Source organism: Acartia tonsa, chromosome 4, assembly GCF_053477335.1.
Source record: "Acartia tonsa isolate MP-2025a chromosome 4, ASM5347733v1, whole genome shotgun sequence".
Lineage (NCBI taxonomy): Eukaryota > Metazoa > Arthropoda > Copepoda > Calanoida > Acartiidae > Acartia > Acartia tonsa.
In genome coordinates, this window is record NC_137263.1 from 17,239,306 (window position 1) to 17,260,355 (window position 21,050).

The 21,050-nt window shown below is 35.5% G+C and overlaps 5 protein-coding genes across 5 annotated transcripts in view; 4 read left to right on the top strand and 1 right to left on the bottom strand.

Annotated features, from left to right (window-relative positions):
* Positions 1–21,050, bottom strand: part of LOC145318255 (uncharacterized) — a 37,706-nt gene that overhangs the window by 15,263 nt on the left and 1,393 nt on the right. The gene's annotated exons all lie outside the window — the stretch shown is intronic.
* LOC145318253 (uncharacterized) lies at positions 5,351–8,348 on the top strand. The gene is made up of 4 exons (XM_080159577.1): positions 5,351–5,617; positions 5,846–6,162; positions 6,385–6,608; positions 6,816–8,348. Exons 1-4 carry the CDS (start codon positions 5,528–5,530, stop codon positions 6,956–6,958), a joined length of 774 nt encoding a protein of 257 aa, XP_080015703.1. The 5' UTR covers positions 5,351–5,527; the 3' UTR covers positions 6,959–8,348.
* LOC145316296 (uncharacterized) lies at positions 9,810–12,813 on the top strand. Its single transcript, XM_080156727.1, has 3 exons — positions 9,810–11,538; positions 11,870–11,956; positions 12,443–12,813. The coding sequence occupies exons 1-3, from the start codon at positions 10,239–10,241 to the stop codon at positions 12,811–12,813; spliced, it is 1,758 nt and encodes a 585-aa protein (XP_080012853.1). The 5' UTR covers positions 9,810–10,238.
* On the top strand, positions 14,622–16,501 carry LOC145316297 (uncharacterized). The gene is made up of 4 exons (XM_080156728.1): positions 14,622–15,050; positions 15,276–15,407; positions 15,912–16,022; positions 16,217–16,501. The coding sequence occupies exons 1-4, from the start codon at positions 14,962–14,964 to the stop codon at positions 16,299–16,301; spliced, it is 417 nt and encodes a 138-aa protein (XP_080012854.1). The 5' UTR covers positions 14,622–14,961; the 3' UTR covers positions 16,302–16,501.
* LOC145318254 (uncharacterized) lies at positions 18,121–20,186 on the top strand. Its single transcript, XM_080159578.1, has 4 exons — positions 18,121–18,417; positions 18,638–18,721; positions 18,955–19,022; positions 19,390–20,186. The coding sequence occupies exons 1-4, from the start codon at positions 18,401–18,403 to the stop codon at positions 19,635–19,637; spliced, it is 417 nt and encodes a 138-aa protein (XP_080015704.1). The 5' UTR covers positions 18,121–18,400; the 3' UTR covers positions 19,638–20,186.

Here is a 21,050-nt window from a genome sequence, read left to right on the forward strand (position 1 = left end):
TATGTTTTATTTTTTGTTTTTGTTTTTTGATATTTTTGTTATGTTGTTTTATATTATTTATTATTATTTATTTTATAGCAAATTAACAAATTTTCTGGGTTCAACATTGTTGTTATAATAAAACTCCATGCAACTGCAGAATTCTGCAAAAGTCACGACCAGTGGGGCTCGATTATATATGCGTTCGTCGGCTTTTCAGGGAAGGCAGGAAATTTATATAGGTATTATCCAGGTCAGGACTGGAACAAACAAAATTTTATGTATATATTGTATATAGTTATTTTTTTCAAAGTAAAAAAATGTCAGACCAACGCTGGATGACGTATGTATAATTGGATCACAATTTTGATAGGTAAGTTTAATAAATTTTATAGACAATCAAAGAATAAATAAGGGTATTTTCTTATGTTTGTAACTATAACTCTTTATTTTGTGAGTTCCTTTGACATTTAATTTTGGTTTCAAAAAGTGTCACTCCCCCCCCCCCCCCTTTTTTGCTTTCTCCTTCTTTCGTTATATGTAAACAAGTAATAACCTTATTATTATAACCAGGGGTGTATATTCTGCACAAGATTTATTTTTTTTCCCCTGCTACAAAATTTTTTATTTTTTTTCCCCCCTAGATTTTTCTGAAAAAGTAGGGGGGGAAATAGAAAAATATTTAAAGAACTCTATATTTCATTTATTTTATCCCTCCTACCACACATTTTTTTAGTTTTTTTAACCAAGGAGGGGGGCAAAATGGAAAAAATGTTTTCAGTTTTCTTAATTTTTACATTTTTTTTTCCTCCAACCACTTATTTTTTATTCCCCCCCCCCCCCTGAGCAGGGGATCCCATGCAGAATATACATCCCTGATTATAACATATACTTCTTATTTCAGGAGTTACCTATACACCCCTGTTAGACGTTATTGAAATGGGAGACAATTTGATTGGTACACTCTCTAAAGCTCTACTGAAGCGTATAAGAAGTGGAGATAAGAGGAAAAATGTACAGGTGACTTTTTACAACTAATTATTTCTACATATTTAAGATGAGACCTTACTTTTCATTACTGTACTTAAAGTATAATCTATGCTCGACTTTAATTTCTATTTTTCACTTGCAGTCAGCGCACTATAAACATGCTTGCTCTTACACCAGTATAGTCATATGTACTGTAATCAATTGACACGTGTAGCTTGCCCAAATAACGATCCATAACAAGTCCCCTATATTATTTTAAATAAGTAATTCACTAATTATGTAATCTTTTTCCAGTTGCAGCATAAACTGAGGTCCATAAGAAAACTCTTCTGTAATGCAACGAGAGCCAGAAGTAAATACTGGCGCAAGAAACATCAACAAAGTGAAGACAGTCAGCCATTACTAGAAGAAGAACAGCAGGAGGATTTGATGGATGTGGAATATGAGAACGAAACTGCATCGTCAAAAGGTAACCTACAATATCTGTAATATAAAGTAGAACGATGTCGGTCTGTCTGTTTGTTGTTTGTTTATCCAAATTCCCACAAACATTGTCTCCCAATTTTTGTTTTTTATTTTCCTTTCAATCTAAATTTCAAACAATTGGTTTGATCAAACGTTAGTTAAGTTTGTCTCAAGATATCCTTGTTCCAGGGGTGTATATTCTACATGGGATCCCTTAACCTAACCCACCTTCACCCACTCTCTACATTTATCTACTTTTTCTGGAATTTTTAATTTTTTAACTTTCTAATTTGACTAGTTTTTCTTTACGGCATTATCCTTATACTAAAGTAACAGGATGTCTGTGTGTCTGTTCAAAAGGATCTTGCTAACCGCTGAACCGATTGGGTTCTCCTTTACAGGGTACCTTCACATAGGTCCCGGGAAGGTTTATAACTATAAAACACCATGTTTAACATCGTATTTTTTTAGGTAAAGTTTGTACAGGCTGCAATACCAACTTCACAAAGGAAACCGAAAGTATATGTTATCAATGCTACGCAAACCAAGTTTTGGAGCGATTAAATAACAATCCTGAAGAAACAAACTACATTAATATTGTTGTAGACAATATTAACAACAATAATACCAACGATAATAATGATGCAGACAATGACAGCATTCAAGATGCCGAGGACTGGGACCACGTCGATTTGTTTGATATACCTGAAGATTATTTTGACCCAGATGATGACGATGACCCTGATGACGAACCTGATGACGAACCTGATGGCGAACCTGATGGCGATCATGACGGGGATCGCTTCAAACATCTTACAGAACTTGAGAAAGAAATTGTTAATGATTTCAGAAGCGTTTGTGTTCTAGACAACCCCATCTCTCACAACAAAGTTAGAATCATCCTGGCGATTCTGAAACGCTCGTGTATTTTCAAATTTCCGTCATATAATACATTATTCAAACCCAAATACAAAGTTGAAATCAAAGAAAACAAATATAATCCTACAAATGCTCCTGGTTCACTGATTGAGTGCAGGTATGTTTATATACGATTTAGAAAGCGTAGCATTTCTATAATCATTACCAGAATTTCCGTACGTCCATTTTAAACATGTCGATTTTTCTCCTTTTTTAACAACAAACTTTCAAGTGTTCTAATTATCAGTTTGATCATTCTTTGGTATATTGCTTCCTGCGACAACTTGAGAACAATATTATAAGCGAAGCCACTCTATAATTAATTCCTTAAAATTTAAGTATGTGCATAAACCTTATCCTTCTTGAAGTATTTTTTTTTAACAAATTTACTTACATTCAATTTTGGTTCGACTTTAATATTTTTAAATTCAGTTCAGATACTTCACAATTGTTAATGTCCGTTTGTCGTACCGTTACAGTGCTTTGGTTTTTATGGATGTTGTCATCCTTGTTCCATTACTTTTCATCGTAATATTATTTGGAGCCCGATGGTGCAAAATTTCTTTGAATTGTGCAAGTTTTAGTTAAAAATATATTTCTTTTTCCAGATTCCCTACCTATGAGATCCTCCAAGACGCCATCACAGACTTTAAACGGTTGAATGGACAACAGGCCGTTGATGATCATATAACTTTTGACATCTCGGGCGACGGAGTGAAAGCAGCTCAGGGATCTCATATCTCCTATTATACTGTCTGGATTAGGTAAGTAATTAATATATTGTGGATTTGAAAGGGTTGGGTTGGGATAAAGTTCTTTTCATATACAGCATGACCCTCGAAAAAATATTTTTTAGGATTGGCAGCCTATATTTCAAAGGATATCAAAATATTTGTTTTACATCAATTGACAGCCCAGATTTTTAAAGCCAAAGTTTAGGAAACCATTCAATAAACAAATAAGAAAGAAAACTAAGTTTACAATTGATACTTTTTTCTATTGCATACATATATAAAAATCTGTCTTACTGTATACCAGGACTTAATTAATACCATAAGTAAACCTAGTTTTTACCACTTTTACGGTAAAATTTTACCAGCCTTTACGTTTATAAATCAGTGACTACAATTTTAAGTCTAAGGTATTAAATGCTATTATTATTAATTCTTCTTTATTATTTCAGGTTATTCTTCAACAAGGATTTCAGTGTTATATTGCCAGTCAGCATATTTGAGAAGACGAGGAGGCGTCCCTACAGTTACAACTTTCTGGATAATGTTACCCGATTCATCAACAAACTAATTCAAGAAGGATTACCTGGACATACCTTTCAATGTAGAACCATCATCCACGATGCCGTTGCCAGAGCCGATGTATTCGGCATTCTTGGCCATGGATCAAAAAATGGATGCCCACACTGTGACCTTCCAGGGATGGCTTTTTCACAGACTTATCTCCGTCAAAAGAACTTGGTATTGTTCGAATCAATGAATGTATTTTACCCCAGTGACAGTCAAAATATGGGTACGCCGAGGTCTGACGAGAAATTCCGCAAGTTAGAGGAAAATAATCAGAACATGAAAACCAGTTTTTCTGACCTTGACCCGAGCTTGGATTTAATACAAGATACCCCCAGTGATCCGATGCACGCGTTGCACCTGGGCTATGTAAAGAAAGTGATGACGTACCTGAAGAAAGGACGTAATAGTTATCCAGAATTGGAAGAAGAAGACTTAGTTCAAATGGAGAGAATTACAGGGATGTACTGCATTTGACTAAAGAAATGACGCGTAAAATAGGTGTTTTCTTCGCGCATTTCTCGGCACTGCGATAAAATTCTGCATTTTTAGATTTATGCAGGGATAAGGGATGGGAAACGTAAGAAAATATTATTCCAGGCCTATTTTCCAACTAGGCCTAAAAAACTAGTTTCGGGATGACGCAGTAGTTAGATTTGAAAACTATGAACAATGATGAAATAGCTATTATATGAATGCAAAGAAAAAAAGTATAGAATAGAATTCAGGTAGTTGATTTCACCAATCATAAAATATAATAAAAACTTTCCAAAGAACCAATATGTTAGTGGCTTTAAGTAGAATCCCGATATTACTTCGCCAACCCCCCCCCCCCATTTAAAAAAAAGTTTTTTTTGAGATGGTTAAATCTGATTTATTTTCAAACATTTTAAGGGGGGATTTACTTCACCCCAAAATTTGTATTTAGAAATAAACACCGCTTTAGCCCCCCAGCTTTAATAAATAAATTAAGTAGATTTGAATAAGTACATGGGTAACATTCTATCAACTAATTGTTCCATAGCATACATATAAATTAAGAAGTTTTAAAAAAATTTATTTTACGTTAAATATTAACAGAAAAGTTCAATTAAGTGTGCAATAATTTTTACCAAAATTAATTAAAAATTTTTTTAAACAAAACACAGTACACTTTTATTTACATATTGAACTAGTTTTGTATTTGTAATCATTTAGGTGGGTTATCAATTCCACATGAAATGTAACTTTTAAATTGTCTAAAGACAATGAGTTTTTCACATTGTTCTAAATGTTGAATCCTACTCAGTCTTCAAAAAACGATCTCTCTGTTTATGTTTTGCTATATGGACATTTATTAATGTGTAGATTTAATAATAAGTTGATATGATTGAACGTCATATATATTGTTGTCCTTCTGATAGCAGAAACTTTCCATTGTTGTCTTTCTAATAGCAGAAATTTATGTTTGCTTGAATTAATTTAGCCAATAATGAACTGGGGGACGCGTTTGTTATTAATAATTGGTTAATGCTAAAAGCAAGTTTCAGGCTATTGGATATTAGCCTACAGCCAATAATGAACTGGCGAAAATGAGTTGATTTTATAGGCAAAAAAGAAAAGTTGCCCCATCACTTTAAAAAGGAGGCTGAGACCTAATTTTCGGTCAGGTTTCCCATCCCTTATCCCTGGATTTATGTCTATTACACATTATTTGTACGCCTTGTTATGCCGCTTAAAAGAGTGTTAGTTTGAAAAGTTTAAAGAACTTAAATTTTGAAAATTTTCTCCTTATCACCCATATTTTACCATGAACTGCAGTAACTCCAATTATAGATGAAATCAACGATCAATTGAAGCTTGTTGGCGATTTTGATCGCGTTCCCCGTACGTCCATCATGCGCCTGACAGAGAAGAAGCTAGCCCTCAATTTGAAAAGTTCTGAATTCAAAGTACTGGGCTTCTACCATATGATATTTTATGCAGAGGTAGGTTTTTACCATATTATAATCTTTTTAGAATTTAAAGCTTATTTCAGTTTCATTATATTGTATAGCAATAACATTCTTTTTAAATTTGCGCACGTGTGCTATATTATATATATATTTCTATTGAGGAGGGTGGACTTCCAATAAGTATATAGGGCGAAGCCCCTAGAGGCTAGGGGCGAAAGAGCTAGTTTTACCTTAAATTATTACAATGTTTTTTTTTTCCAGTTGGCAAATCTTAAAGATGAACAACGTCTGATATGCAAGTTTTTATTCCACATATTGCGCAGTCTCGAAGAGCATATAACAACTGAACGTGTGGCTGAGCTCAAGACCATGATAATGGTCCTGAACTCAAAATTGGCGGAGATGTACGGCGAATCGTGCTTGAGTTACAATACTCACATGCTTTACCATATGCCGGAACATGTCCGCCGATTTGGACCATCCATGGCGTTCAGTTGTTATGCTTTCGAAAGTGCCAATCATGTGATATCAACTTACATCCGAGGATATAATTTTGGCCTTAAAGAGGTTTCAAACAGGTAATACTATTTTTTTTTTGTTGAGTTCCTTTGACTTTTAGTTTTAGTTTCAAGAAGTGTCACTTCTCCCCCCCCCCCCCACTCTTTACAAATTTTAATGTAATTTTTAAAAATGTAACATAACTTTCTTTCCGTGTATTGCTGATCAAAAAGCTATAACGATTTCACCAGCAACATACCTTTCCGTTTAACAGCCATTAATGACATAAATGACATATTTAGATTGTTGATATTTCACACAGTGAAACCGTACATAAATGAAAAGCTGGCTGTCAGGGGAAAAAGGAATGCCAACAAACGAAAGTTCGAAAGTAATCAATTCTATACAGACTGCCAAGACCTCTACTTTGTCCCAGACTGCCGTCGTGATAAAACAGTATGGTTGGTCCACAAAGTGAGGACATTTTTTCCGGCATACACCTTTCCTGAAGATTCCAGAATAATAGGTAGGGGTGTATATTTTGCACATGATTAATTGTTGTATAGAAATATTTCATGAACTATACATTTCATCTAATTCCTTTTTAACCTACCACAATTTATTTGTAATTCTCTTATCATGCCAGGAGGAGAGTGTGGTAAAGGGGGGGTCTAGGAAATATGAATTAAGTTTTATGGTTTTAAACACTGAAAATATACACCCCTGGTATTAGGAGTAGGCAAGACTGACGATCCCGAAGACTATAGCCATCCTCCAACACAACTAGCCTCCAACCTACTGAAGTACAGAGTAGCACATATCTCCGTACACCTGTTGCATCAAGATGTCTCCATCGTAATTCCTATCGGAATTTAATTTTGTACATTGAAAGCAGAGAAAGGGGGGGGGGGGAAATGACACTTTTTGAAACCAAAACTAAAAGTTCCATATTGTACCCTTATAAAACAACTGCCATGCAAAATGACAGATCTGTAACTGTTTCTTTAGTTCAGTTCCTTTGACTTTTAGTTTTGGTTTCAAAAAGTGTCACTTCCCCCCCCCCCCTTTTGTTATAATATGTATGTAAAATGTTGTAAAATTCAACTGAAGGCCCTTCCCTCTTTATTTGGAATTTATGTGAAATGTACTTTAAAATATTTTTTTCATTAAAATTATTTTTTATAGCTAATTTTAAAAAAGGCATGTCAACTTAATTTAGCAAAACCCTACCTTTTTGGCCATCGATGGGTATGAAGTTAAAGTGTTATAAGTCTAGTCTGTAATTTGAAAGAGTACATGTTTGCAATTTAATTTAATTTTACATAAAATTTTAATTTCTGTCTACACATTTCAGATTTAAAACTATGCAAATTGCCCATGCCAACGACCTGGATACAACAGCGTAATTTCGACTGGCAATTGACCAAGCTAGATCCCAAAATGACGAGGACTGGAAAGAGTGCTAGTTCTGTAAAGGTAAAAATTATATTTAAGGCCTAATTTACTATTGTACAAATTGCTGCTACCCTTCGCTCTTAAAACTTATAAATTCGCATGTTACCGGATCGAAAGGAAAACCTTATCGGTTCATGCTTAACAGACCACAAAAGATTATTGACCAAGTATAATTATTTATTAATTTTCCACAGTGTGTTTAACATTTGATATTAGTAATTAAAATTCTAGGGGCGTAGCCACTGCTATCTAATATCTTATTATGCATTGTAAATACAACAATTATTTCTTGCTTTAGAACAACAAGCCTACTGGAGGTGGCAAACCTAATGCAAGTGCCAGAGGTGGAAGTGCCAAAGCTGCAAGTGCCAAACCTGGAAGCAACAAATCTACTGGAGGTGGCAAAGGTACAACAGCAAAGGTAGGATTTTAAGTTTTATTGTTATCGGTTTTTGGTTTGTTGGTGTTTTGTTGTTAAACTAAACTTACTAACATGATGTCTGTTTGTGGGTTTGTACCAACAAATCTCGTTAACCGTTGAACAAATTGGGTCCCTCTAACCATATAACTTAACCTAGCCTAACCTAACACAGTCATTTTGTCGGGAGAGGGGGGGGGGGAGGGTAAAGTTTTAAAAAATAGAAGAAAAAAATTAGGATAATGCCGGTGTTGTTTAAAACTATAATCCTCGGTAAGTAATGCTTTACAATAATTATCTATATTATTTTTAGAACACAACTAGAACCACAACATCTCCAATAAGGCCAATAAATATTACCCCACCTCCATCTCCACGGGCACGGCACCCCTCCGCGAGTCAACGGACCGCGAGAGTTGTAGTTCCTGCTGCAACATCATCACGACCCCAGTCCCAGTCATCACGACCCCAGGGATCATCTGGCCCTTCTGGTGAGATGGAAGAAAGCGAGGTATTATTTTTATTTCATTTTGTCATCCAGAGGATACAAATTACAATTATTTAGGATATATATCGACTTAGCCTGGAAAAAATAACTTGTAAGATTTGACTAAATTTTTGGTAAACATTGACCAATAAAAATTTACCTTGTAAATTTTTACAAACAAGTTGGTCAAATTTTACCAAGTTGATTTTTTGGTCAAGTCCAAAAATCTGGACTTAGCCTAAAAATTTACCTTGTCAATTTTTACCAAAAAGTTGGTCAAATTTTACCAAGTTTTTTTGTTTGTCAAATTCCAAAAATGATGGAAGATGCTTAGGATCACTTGCTCTTGTTTGTGGATAGTCTTCTTTTCTACCACGTAGTTTTTAAAATACCAAGACTTGAAAATATGTGGTTTAATATGTTTAATTTTAAGGATTTGTTCACCGGGGCCGTTATGAACCAAATTTAGAACCAATTTCAGCAGCTACGTACTTTCTTGACCTCACACATGAAAAATCAAATAGAGCCCATTAATGCGTCCATCAGAAACTTGGTAAACAAAACGTCCACAAACCATGAATTAGTGAAGAATGAAATCAAAGACCTGCAAGACAGTGTATCAAGAGATATGGCTGAAAATACTGTAACCCTGACAACAGAAATGAAGAAAACCGGAAAAATAGTGGAAACCTTGGTGACTGATCTAAGAAGACTGACCAATGTGGATGAGCTTGATGAGGAGGAGGCGAATAAAGGGCCTAGTGAGAATCAGGATGTTGTCGTGGACCGTATTTTCTCACCAGAATTTTACAAAGAAAGAATACAGAACCATGACCCCTTGGAAAAAGATGGTTATATGCGAAGAGAAGAAATTGTCTTTTTCATCCAAAATTTCGATGACTCACTGAAAGTGGATAAAGGCTGGCAAACCTTACTGAAAGTATGCCAAGACATCATAACCTTCCTATATGTCGTGTTCGAGCAGTTCACCTTTGACGCCCGCATCACCGCTGCCTTTTGGACTGCTCCGGAACTTATTGATGACGAAACTGGTAAGTAAATATTATTTTGTAAATTTGACATGATGAGAAAACGTTTAAAACAGGGAGAAGGGAGGTGGGGGCAAGGGAAATAAACCGAATAAAAGGGGCATTCCTATTCTTGCTAGCAGGTGACCATGTACAATAATCTTTTTATATATATATTTTATTTGTGAAAATAAATCTTGTGCAGAATATACACCCCTGGTACAATAATAAACATGTACCTATGCATAGTTAATTGAAAATTTCATTATTATTTCAGTGGAACGTTTCTTGGATCATTGTAAGTTAGTGCTTAACGAGACGTACCTACATGAAGCTATCCCACCAAATTTGTGGAGAACAGGAACCTATGTGTCTTCAAGCGACCTTTTTCTAGTGAGGAACCACGTACAAGCTTGTAGGTAATTCAATTATTTATCGCATCTATTCCGCGTCTATTAAATGTGAAAGTGGTAGTTTCACAAAATGCATTTCAATGTTCTTTAGTTAAAAAAGTAGTTTCACGAAATGTTAACTGCATATTGTATTCTTGTTAAATTGTTAAACTACATTTCTATGGCATATGTTTCAAAGAATTTCAATTTTGTACCATGTATTTTTTTATGTGGCAAGACTTTTAGTTCATCTTTTCTTGATATATGTTATGTGTTATATATTGAGACTGTTTTGATATAAACCCTTTTTTTATCTAGGTTCAAGCGCAATTTCGAACACACTTTTAAAAAGGACGCGACTGGTTTTTGTGAAAATATGAAGAGGGCCGAAGATTATATGATTGCTAATGATGATCCTGTCTGCTGGAGGTTATTTCGAGGGCTGGTAACGCGAAAACAAGAACGCGCATTGTCAACCCCCCTCTACAAGTTCGAACAGGTTTTTGAACTCAAGCCAAGCAAGGAGACAAGCAATAAGAAAGGCAAGAAAGACAAGAAAGACAAGAAAGACAAGAAAGACAAGAAGGAAAAGCCACAGAAACGATCAGCCTTACAGATGTGTGAATTGTATCTGGCCCCTGCAGAGATACAAAGAATTAAGCGGCGTATTAAACCGAAGACAATCACAACTTCAACACCAGGTGTTACAGCCGAAGACAAGAAATTTTACTACATGTTAGGTGCCCACTCAATGGGTTGCTTACCCCACGAAGTTCAAGGAAAGAACCAGATTTACTTGAAAAGAAACAATGACAGGTCGAGTACTATATTTCAGATCAAAAATTATGCAGACATTGGGAATGCAAAGAAATCCAAGCAATTTTTCAAGACAGTCCATAGTGATAAGAAGGTTATAGCAAGAGCTGTAATGTATTATACGTACGCCACAGTAAATTTGAAACCAGAAATGAGTGAAGAACAGACAAAGATTCACAATGCCAGTGAGAAAGCAACAAAAATTTCCAGAAATAGAAAGATCGGAAGAATGAACACCACTGCTGATGAATCCACTGCTGATGATTCCACTGCTGATGATTCCACTGCTGATGATTCCACTGCTGATGAATCCACTGATGGTGAAGACAATGATGGTGAAGGCAATCATGGTGGAGGCAATGCTGTTGAAGACAGTGATGCTGAAGGCAATGCTGTTGAAGAAAATGGTATGGAAAACATTGCTGATGAAGAAAGCAACAATGGTGAGGAGCTTGTAATTGATGACGGAGGCGACGACGTTGAAATGAATTCAAATGATGATCAGATTGGGAATGAGTTACGCATACCACCCGCGGAGAATCCAGCAGTAACTCCAGAACCAGTAAAGCAACCAGTAAAGCCACGTAGGTTATATGAAGATCCAATTGTCAACAGCCAGTCCAATAATAAACCCAAAGTAAATGTATTTGAAAACATCACAAGCTCCAAAAGGAAGAAGCATGGAAAAGGAAAGGGCTCGAAAAAGTCGAAGAAGATAATTATTTGTGAAACAGACGATGAGGGCCAAAATGTGGGAAATCTTGATGATACAGTGCCAATGCAAGATGATGAACCACCACCAAACTTTCCACCACTGCAAAGACAGAAAGAATTTTATGGACGAAATAATTCAATCACAGGTACATATTTGTTGAACATTAATTATTATTTATAAGTTTTATCTTTCCTCGTATTGTGTATATACTGCACAAGATTTTTTTTCCTCTGCTACTAATTTTTTTAAAATTTTTCTTCCCCCCCCCCCCTAGTTTTTTTTCACCAAGTAGGGGGAAAATTGAAAAATATTTAAAGAACTCTATGATTTATTTATTCTATCCCTCCTACAACACATTTCCTTTTAAAATTTTTTTTCCACCAAGTAGGGGGGGTGGGGGGGTGGAAAAAATGTTTTCAGTACTTGCTTTTTGTTTGGAAACGTATAAAATTAATGTATAAATTAATTATTTACAGGCAACAGTAACGAGAGACAGGTGACTGGAAAGGCAACAAGTGTCGTGGAGGAAAGCAGCAGTGATGAGAATGATGAGGATGCCGAAGGTATTGTTATTTATAGTTTGAAAAACGTAGGAACTGTATCACCTAAATTTAAGTTTATTAATATTTTAGTTGAGAAGTAGTCTTAGATAAAAACCCTGTGGATTAATTTTGTTTTAAGGGAAACTTCGTACAGGCCCTGACAGGGTTTTAGGCTAAAATTTGTATGGGCGCAGCCGCTATCTATAATACTAAGTAGCTTAATGTCTGTCCGGCCGTCAGAAGCTTAAGATCTCAGTAACCACTGAATCGATCAAGGTTACGGTAAAATTTTACCACCTTTTAAATCGTATAGGCTGGTAAAATTTTACCATAAAAGTGGTAAAAACTAGGTTTTTTATGGTATTAATTGTGTCCTGGAGATCGGATTCTACTCTTCTGTGTATTGGTCCTGCGGTGATTTTAAGCTATTTCCTTGGAGGGGGGGGGGGGGGGGGGGGTTGGGTAACATTTATACTATTTGAAATAATGACTATAATAATTATTTAGATGATGTGCCGATCATTCCAAAGAAGAACCGGGAGCGAAGGCAAACCGCATTGGAAGCCGAAGCAAAAACCAAGAGAAGTTTACAGCTGGACTCAAATGAACCATCATTCGAGGTGGATAACGAAGATGACGGAAACGAGAGTGACGAAATTTTGGAGGTTGAGGACATTGAGGGCAAGAATGACGGCAATGCAAGTAAGGAAATTCGGATACATCCATGTGGAATAATATTACCCAAACTTGCCATTATAATTGAAAACCACACGGGTCATTATGAGGTTGTTGCAGTAGGCTCAAATGTTTCTATACACAACCAAAGGGAAATTTTAGAACTCATCAACATTGACGGTAAGTTACAGGTCTTAATGTAATAAATGGGGGGGGGGGGGGGGGGTGGGCGAAAGTGACACTTTTTGAAACCAAAACTAAAACCAGCCTAATTTTTTTGGGGCTTTTATTGGCGGTTCTCGGCGTTGGCGACGCCGTTTCTTCACAGTTCCATATTGTACCCCTATAAAGCAACTGCCAATGCAAAATTCCCCCTTTTATCTTTGATTGGCATATAAATATAGGGTAAAAAATATTGCTTGTTTTCATTTGAATCTGATTAATAGTAACTAATGTTCATATAGGTATGGAAATAATATTGAAGCTACAATTATGTACATTTGCTTTAACATTTTTTATTTCTTTGTAGGAGAAAAAGCAAAGTGGAAAAAAGATGAAGAAGAAGGTGAATTAATTTCTGACATCAAAGAAGAAGCACCAGAAAGTGATGATACAGATCAAGGTCATCAATCAGACCCAGACACTGGAACTGGCAGTAGTAGTAGTAGTGAAGAAGAAGAAGATGAACGCAGGCCAAAAGCAAAAGTGGCCCAAAAGCCAAAGCCTACCAAAGAAGTTGCTAAACGTCCCAGAAAACAAACAACATTTCCATCTGGGAATCAAATTGATGCGGTGTTGTACAGAAACCAGAGCAGAGCAAGCACGAGCAGAGCACAAAATGAAAGCCGGGAATATGCTGAAAGTTGCGCAGGCACATCAAATCCTGATGAAGACGTAAACCCAGAACCAGGTTGTAGTTATAGTCAACTCAGTCCAGAGCCAGGTTGTAGTAATAGTCAACTCAGTGAGCAACCTAACCAAATTAAGATGCAGCAAATGTTGAACAGAACAAATACACATTTGCCCGATTTCGGCCAGCGTGGTGAGACTCGGACAAGAAGAGATGCCAACAAACGAGTAAAGGCCAACATGAAGAAGCAAAGATTGTGGGAACAGGGAATCAGGCCTGAAGATGAAGAGTTAGAGAAGAAGAAAAGATCAAGCTCCAGACCACCACAGAGAGCAAGTTCTCAACAATGTTCTCAGAACATAAACAATTACAGTATCTTTGGCAGCTACATTACAGCTGATTCGGGAAAGGGGTGTATATTCTGCACAAGAAATATTGTTTGTCCACGGCTAAAAATTTTTAAAATTTACAAATGTTTTCAGTTTTCTTAATTATTACCTTTTTTTCTTACCTCCATCTATTTATATTTAATGAAATATAATATACATCCCTGTGCAGACTTGGAAAAAATATTACACATCCGAACCATGTAGAATATACATCCCTGGCAGAATGGAGACAAGTATTATTCGTCGGAACTTTCGTCTGAAAACGAAGTACAAGACGAAGAACAAGACGAAGAACAAGACGAAGAACAAGACGAAGACCTGATAGCTCCCAGTCAATCCCAATAATTCCAGGACTTTACGTATATATATATTTATATGTAATTTTTTTTTATTTCATAAGTTTCATCTTCAACTTTTTTTTATAATATCTAGAAAGGAGTAGTTTCCCAAAATGCATTTGAAGTTAATTTAGTGAACCGTATATTTGAACCTGTTTAAATGTGTTTAAACTCTATTTATATGGCATAAATTTGAAGAAAGTTAAATTTTCTACCACGTACTTTTACCATCTTAACAAAGAAAAATATGCAATTCACAAAATTAAGTTCAAATGCATTTTGTGAAACTACCCCTTTCCACCAATTAAGTTTAATGAGCTTAAAGTTAAGAGCTTAAACTGAAAATTTTTTGTTGTATAATCTGTCGCATTTTCTGTAATTCAGTATATAGCAGTTGTAGTTTACCCCCTAAACTAAGGAAAAAAAGTATTCACAACTAGCTTTTGTTAATTTTATATATTTGTTTAATTTTGTATATAAATATTATATATATGACAGTTATCGTAGGGAATGTTTTAATTAATACGGTGGTAGATTTCCATGGTAAAATCCGTAATGTTTATGTGCTGTAATTAAAAAAGAGAACGTTTCAAATTTGTATTAACTTTTTGTAAATGAAATTTGTCTATATACTTGTTTACAATATAAGATATACCAATATGTGATCTTGCTGGACCCTATTATATTAAAATTCCCTACGTCAGTTTTTTGGACATTTATTCATGAAAATTTAATTACCAGTGATAATTTGTTTCTTTTCAAATTTAATATAGAATGTCCGACATGTCCATGTCAGCCACAGCAGCAGCCGACTTAGAGAGAGACGAACAGCACGAAGAACAGAAGCCGGAAACCACAAGTGGGTGAGTAATATTTTAATATGTATAAAACGAAGTAGAATGATGTCTGTCTGTCTGTCTGTCCGTCCGTCCGTCCCTAGCTATATTTTGGTAACCATTCATCGAATCGGATTCGACAATCCATCACAACATAATTACATAAATACATATTACATATTTTTTGGTAATTACTTCTTTGGGCAAAGGTCCGATTACCTGGGATATATAATATATATTTATATATTTCAGTGATAGCGAAAAAGAGAAGAACGAAATGAGTGTGTCTGAGCCTGAGCTGCCTGCTAAGCTGGCTGACCTGCCTGATACCCCTCCTAAATCGTCTGATACAGAAGATTTGAACCTAACTTTGGATTGCACTACGTAAGTTTATTTATTTTTGTTACCATTCTATTTCTGTTCGGAAGGTGGTAGTAGCCGGATTGAAAAGAGTAGGATAAACATTATTGTTATGGCGAATAATTATAGTTTCATTGTTGGGTGTACATTACGCACAAGATTTATTTTGTTCCCGTGGTACAAAATTTTGTATTTTTTTCCCACCTATTTTTATCTCACCAAGTAGGGACGGAAATGGAGAAATATTGAAAGAACTAAAATTTTTGGTCCTACCACACATATTTTAGTTATTTTCCCCCCACCACCTGAACAGGGGATCCCATATAGGATATACACCCCTGATATTTCAAATTAGCAGCTACGCTAAACCCTCTAATATGAAGTATATCTCTTCAAGTTTCTTTTGCCACTCCCTTCCCTTGCCGGTACCTATGAGAAGAACCCGATCTGTTCAGTGGTTATCGAGATCCTTCGGTACATAAACACGGACATCCTGTTACTTTAGTATTATTTTTTTTTATTTTTCAGGGACGACGATGGATGGGAGACAATGCAGAAAATAAAACAAGACCTTGGGGCAGCAAAGCAAAAAATTGCTTCTTTGGAAGAGGAGATCGCTTGTTTGGAAACACAAACAAAGTAAGAAATTTTTTTCACTTCTTTTTTTGGTATTTAATCCGGGCGACTGTGTTGTAAATGATTTTTCGGTACAGACAAATTCACCTTTATATATTACAAAACTAGCAAGTATGCCTCTAGGGGTAAGGTGGGAGGGGTAAATGTGGACCAAAAAAAAGTTTACTATTTAATTATAATATGATTGCTTAATTCAGGGAGCAATCCAAGAGATGTCCGGCGGCACAAAAGGATGACCAGAAGGTCGGACAAGCCTCTGTTATGGAAGGAGAAGCAAAGTAAGATATCCTATTATATAAAGTAGTAAGCGTTTTTTGTCTGTCCCGAAGGATAACCGCTAAACCGATATTGTTCTCCTTTAAAGTGAAGCTTCTTATAGGTCCTGGAAAGGTTTTAAACTATTTTTGTGCAGGGTGTCTTCACCCCCTCCCCCAAAAAATATTTTTACTCTTCTGAAACTGAAATTGAAAATAGGATGTTGATTTTTCCCCTTCCAACCTTAAGTGCCCCTAGAGGTTTCTAGGGGCGTAGCCACTAGTTTCTTTTAATAATCTTTTTTCATACTTTATCCGGGCGACTGTGTTGTAAATGATTTTTCGGTACAGACAAATTCACCTTTATATATTACAAAACTAGCAAGTATGCCTCTAGGGGTAAGGTGGGAGTGGTAAATGTGGACCATAAAAAGTTTACTATTTAATAATAATATGATTGCTTAATTCAGGGAGCAATCCGAGAAATGTCCGGCGGCACAAAATGATGATCAGAAGGTCGGACAAGCCTCTGTTATGGAAGGAGAAGCAAAGTAAGATATCCTATTATATAAAGTAGTAAGCGTTTTTTGTCTGTCCCGAAGGATAACCGCTAAACCGATATTGTTCTCCTTTAAAGTGAAGCTTCTTATAGGTCCTGGAAAGGTTTTAAACTATTTTTGTGCAGGGTGTCTTCACCCCCTCCCCCAAAAATATTTTTACTCTTCTGAAACTGAAATTGAAAATGGGAAGATGTTGATTTTTCCCCTTCCAACCTTAAGTGCCCCTAGAGGTTTCTAGGGGCGTAGCCACTAGTTTCTTTTAATAATCTTTTTTCATACTTTATCCGGGCGACTGTGTTGTAAATGATTTTTCGGTACAGACAAATTCACCTTTATATATTACAAAACTAGCAAGTATGCCTCTAGGGGTAAGGTGGGAGTGGTAAATGTGGACCATAAAAAGTTTACTATTTAATAATAATATGATTGCTTAATTCAGGGAGCAATCCGAGAAATGTCCGGCGGCACAAAATGATGATCAGAAGGTCGGACAAGCCTCTGTTATGGAAGGAGAAGCAAAGTAAGATATCCTATTATATAAAGTAGTAAGCGTTTTTTGTCTGTCCCGAAGGATAACCGCTAAACCGATATTGTTCTCCTTTAAAGTGAAGCTTCTTATAGGTCCTGGAAAGGTTTTAAACTATTTTTGTGCAGGGTGTCTTCACCCCCTCCCCCAAAAAATATTTTTACTCTTCTGAAACTGAAATTGAAAATGGGAAGATGTTGATTTTTCCCCTTCCAACCTTAAGTGCCCCTAGAGGTTTCTAGGGGCGTAGCCACTAGTTTCTTTTAATAATCTTTTTTCATACTTTATCCGGGCGACTGTGTTGCAAATGATTTTTCGGTACAGACAAATTCACCTTTATATATTACAAAACTATAGCAAGTATGCCTCTAGGGGTAAGGTGGGAGTGGTAAATGTGGACCATAAAAAGTTTACTATTTAATAATAATATGATTGCTTAATTCAGGGAGCAATCCGAGAAATGTCCGGCGGCACAAAATGATGATCAGAAGGTCGGACAAGCCTCTGTTATGGAAGGAGAAGCAAAGTAAGATATCCTATTATATAAAGTAGTAAGCGTTTTTTGTCTGTCCCGAAGGATAACCGCTAAACCGATATTGTTCTCCTTTAAAGTGAAGCTTCTTATAGGTCCTGGAAAGGTTTTAAACTATTTTTGTGCAGGGTGTCTTCACCCCCTCCCCCAAAAAATATTTTTACTCTTCTGAAACTGAAATTGAAAATGGGAAGATGTTGATTTTTCCCCTTCCAACCTTAAGTGCCCCTAGAGGTTTCTAGGGGCGTAGCCACTAGTTTCTTTTAATAATCTTTTTTCATACTTTATCCGGGCGACTGTGTTGTAAATGATTTTTCGGTACAGACAAATTCACCTTTATATATTACAAAACTATAGCAAGTATGCCTCTAGGGGTAAGGTGGGAGTGGTAAATGTGGACCATAAAAAGTTTACTATTTAATAATAATATGATTGCTTAATTCAGGGAGCAATCCGAGAAATGTCCGGCGGCACAAAAGGATGACCAGAAGGTCGGACAAGCCTCTGTTATGGAAGGAGAAGCAAAGTAAGATATTTCTTTTAATATTATTTTTTCATACTTTATCCGGGCGACAGTGTTGTAAATGATTTTTCTGTAAAGACAAATTCAACGTGTTCCTTTATTTATTAAAAGCGAGTACTAGCAAGTACGCCTCTAGCTGGGTAAGGTGGAAGGGGTAAATGTGGAACCAAAAAGTTAACTACTTAATTTAAATAGATTATTATATATATATTGTTTAATTCAGGAACAAAACAGCTGCAGCTGGCTCTCCAGAAAATTCGGATGAGAACGAGGTTAAGGAAGTCACTGTTATGGAAACACCAGCAAAGTAAGATTTTTTAAAAATTGTTTTTACTACTTTATCCTGGCGACTGTGTTGTAAATGATTTTTCTGTACGCTAAACCCTCTAATATGAAGTATATCCTTAAAGTTTCTTTTGCCACTCCCTTCCCTTGCCGGTACCTATGAGAAGAACCCGATCGGTTCAGCGGTTAACAAGATCCTTCGCTACATACAAACAAAAATCGTTTTACTTTGTAGTATAGATTGTTTAATTTCAGGATGGAAGACAAACCGGATTTTGATATAATTTATGAGAACATAAAGAATCCCGGACCAAAAAGCCCAGGTATAGTACAATATTTATACTAGCGACTGTGCCCAAAGCATATAGTGAAACATTTCTGTACTAGGCACTAAGAAAATGCCGTAATACATTGTATTATTACACTAGGTTAGGTTAGGTTAGGTTAGGTTAGGTTAGGTTAGGTTAGGTTAGGTTAGGTTAGAATAGGCTAGGCTAGGCTAGGCTAGGCTAGGCTAGGCTAGGCTAGGCTAGGCTAGGCTAGGCTAGGCTAGGCTAGGCTAGGCTAAAACTAGAAATATTACTCTTTCTATTAATACACTAGGTTAGGTTAGGCTAGAAAAAAAACTATTGTAAAATTGAAGTATTTTTTTGTATAAAAAAATAATTTTAAAAAATATTTTAATTTCAGTGTATCGGGTGTCAGATGATGAGCAGGAGATGTTTGAACCACCCCCTCCTACAATCCCGCCAGCATCAAAACTGAGTAGGCGCAAAAGAACTGCAACACCGGGGAAAATCAAGACCTGCGCCCATGGACGCAGTCCCCGAAGCGAGCTGCCATTGAACACAAGACTCATCGAATGCACCTATATGTGTCCAGACTGCCGCGTCTTCTTTCACAAGAGGCAAAAAGAAAGAAAAGAAGGACAAAAGTAAGCTGATGTATAATAGTCCTTCCAGTCAGATCATATATAAACTATTTGTGATAAAAAAGTGATATATATCAAGATATCTTGAGTCAAAAATATGTTTAACCACCTTTAATTTGTACGTACATTAATCTATATGACAGTTTTGACAGTTTTGTTCTGACGATGAGAATATTCATATAATATTATATTTGAAACCGCTATTCCTATATAGCAAATTTTTGAAAATTTAATAATGGAAAGTAACTTCGTAATATATTTTTCTTGTGTATAAAAATGTTCTAGTATAAAGTACAATTAGAATCCAGATCTCAGCAATTAAAACCTATGTATATTTGTGTTAATTTCTCAGCTTAAACCGATTAAACATGCAGTTATATTATCTGTAAAACTATGTAATATTTGGTCATTTAAACCACGTCTAGAATTATAGACTAATTAAGAAAATTTCTGTGAATATATACCTATATAGTATCGCGCTATCGTACCTATGTAAATCATTATGTAAAAAAATATGTTTAAGTGTTTCAATCAATAAAGATAATAATGAAAACAATTTTTTTTTTATTTTTGCGATTTGTGTACAAGCGAGGTTTTTCTATAATTAAGGTCGTTTTTTACCACTTTCTCGTGATTTTTACCACCCGTTTTTACCACAATTATTGGTAAATTTTTACCATATTTACCCTATTTCTGGTAAAATTTTACCAGTTTAGGGCAAAAATATTACCAGGTGTTGAACAGTTTTACCACTTTTTCGGTAAAATCTTACAGAAATTTGCGGTAAATTTTACCAAAAAAGTGGTAAAAATTGGTCAAAATCTGGTATAAATTTGCGTCCTAAAATGGTAATATTTTACCGGAAATCTGGTAAAATTTTACCGATAATTGTGGTAAAAATCGATGGTAAAAAGCGTGAGAAAGTACCACCAAAAGTGTTTTTACCACGATTACGGTAAAATTTTACCACCTTTTAGATCGTATAGGCTGGTAAAATTTTACCATAAAAGTGGTAAAAACTAGGTTTTTTTATGGTATTAATTCCGTCCTGGGTAAAGAAAACAATCATGACGGCCAGACTGCTTTTTTAGCAGGTTTTAGGCTGTTTTTTATTTATTTAACATTTTTCTCCATATCTTCAGTGTTTATAGTCCGATTTTCAAAATTTTTCAGTTATAGATATCAAAATTAAATTTCCCGTCTTTTAAACAAAATAACCATGACGGCCAGACTGCCTTTTTGGCAGGTTTTAGGCTATTTTTATATATTTAACACTTTTTTCCATATCTTCAGTGTATATGGTCCGATTTTCCAAATTTTTAAGTTAGGGATTTAAAAATTAATTTTTTTGTCGTTTAATAAAACAACCATGACGGCCAGACTGCCTTTTATCAGGTTTTTGGCTATTTTTATATGTTTT

Excerpts from the sequence above, each read along its gene's own strand:
- LOC145316296 (XM_080156727.1), top strand. The coding sequence starts at position 10,239 with ATGAAGAGGGCCGAAGATTATATGATTGCTAATGATGATCCTGTCTGC. Across the intron at positions 11,539-11,869 it reads ACGAAATAATTCAATCACAG|GCAACAGTAACGAGAGACAG; the intron begins GTACATATTTGT and ends AATTATTTACAG. Across the intron at positions 11,957-12,442 it reads GAATGATGAGGATGCCGAAG|ATGATGTGCCGATCATTCCA; the intron begins GTATTGTTATTT and ends ATAATTATTTAG.
- LOC145318254 (XM_080159578.1), top strand. Across the intron at positions 18,722-18,954 it reads GTTATGGAAACACCAGCAAA|GATGGAAGACAAACCGGATT; the intron begins GTAAGATTTTTT and ends GTTTAATTTCAG. Across the intron at positions 19,023-19,389 it reads TCCCGGACCAAAAAGCCCAG|TGTATCGGGTGTCAGATGAT; the intron begins GTATAGTACAAT and ends TTTTAATTTCAG.
- LOC145316297 (XM_080156728.1), top strand. The coding sequence starts at position 14,962 with ATGTCCGACATGTCCATGTCAGCCACAGCAGCAGCCGACTTAGAGAGA. Across the intron at positions 15,051-15,275 it reads AAGCCGGAAACCACAAGTGG|TGATAGCGAAAAAGAGAAGA; the intron begins GTGAGTAATATT and ends TATATATTTCAG. Across the intron at positions 16,023-16,216 it reads TGTTTGGAAACACAAACAAA|GGAGCAATCCAAGAGATGTC; the intron begins GTAAGAAATTTT and ends TGCTTAATTCAG.
- LOC145318253 (XM_080159577.1), top strand. The coding sequence starts at position 5,528 with ATGCGCCTGACAGAGAAGAAGCTAGCCCTCAATTTGAAAAGTTCTGAA. Across the intron at positions 5,618-5,845 it reads ATATGATATTTTATGCAGAG|TTGGCAAATCTTAAAGATGA; the intron begins GTAGGTTTTTAC and ends TTTTTTTTCCAG. Across the intron at positions 6,163-6,384 it reads CTTAAAGAGGTTTCAAACAG|ATTGTTGATATTTCACACAG; the intron begins GTAATACTATTT and ends TGACATATTTAG.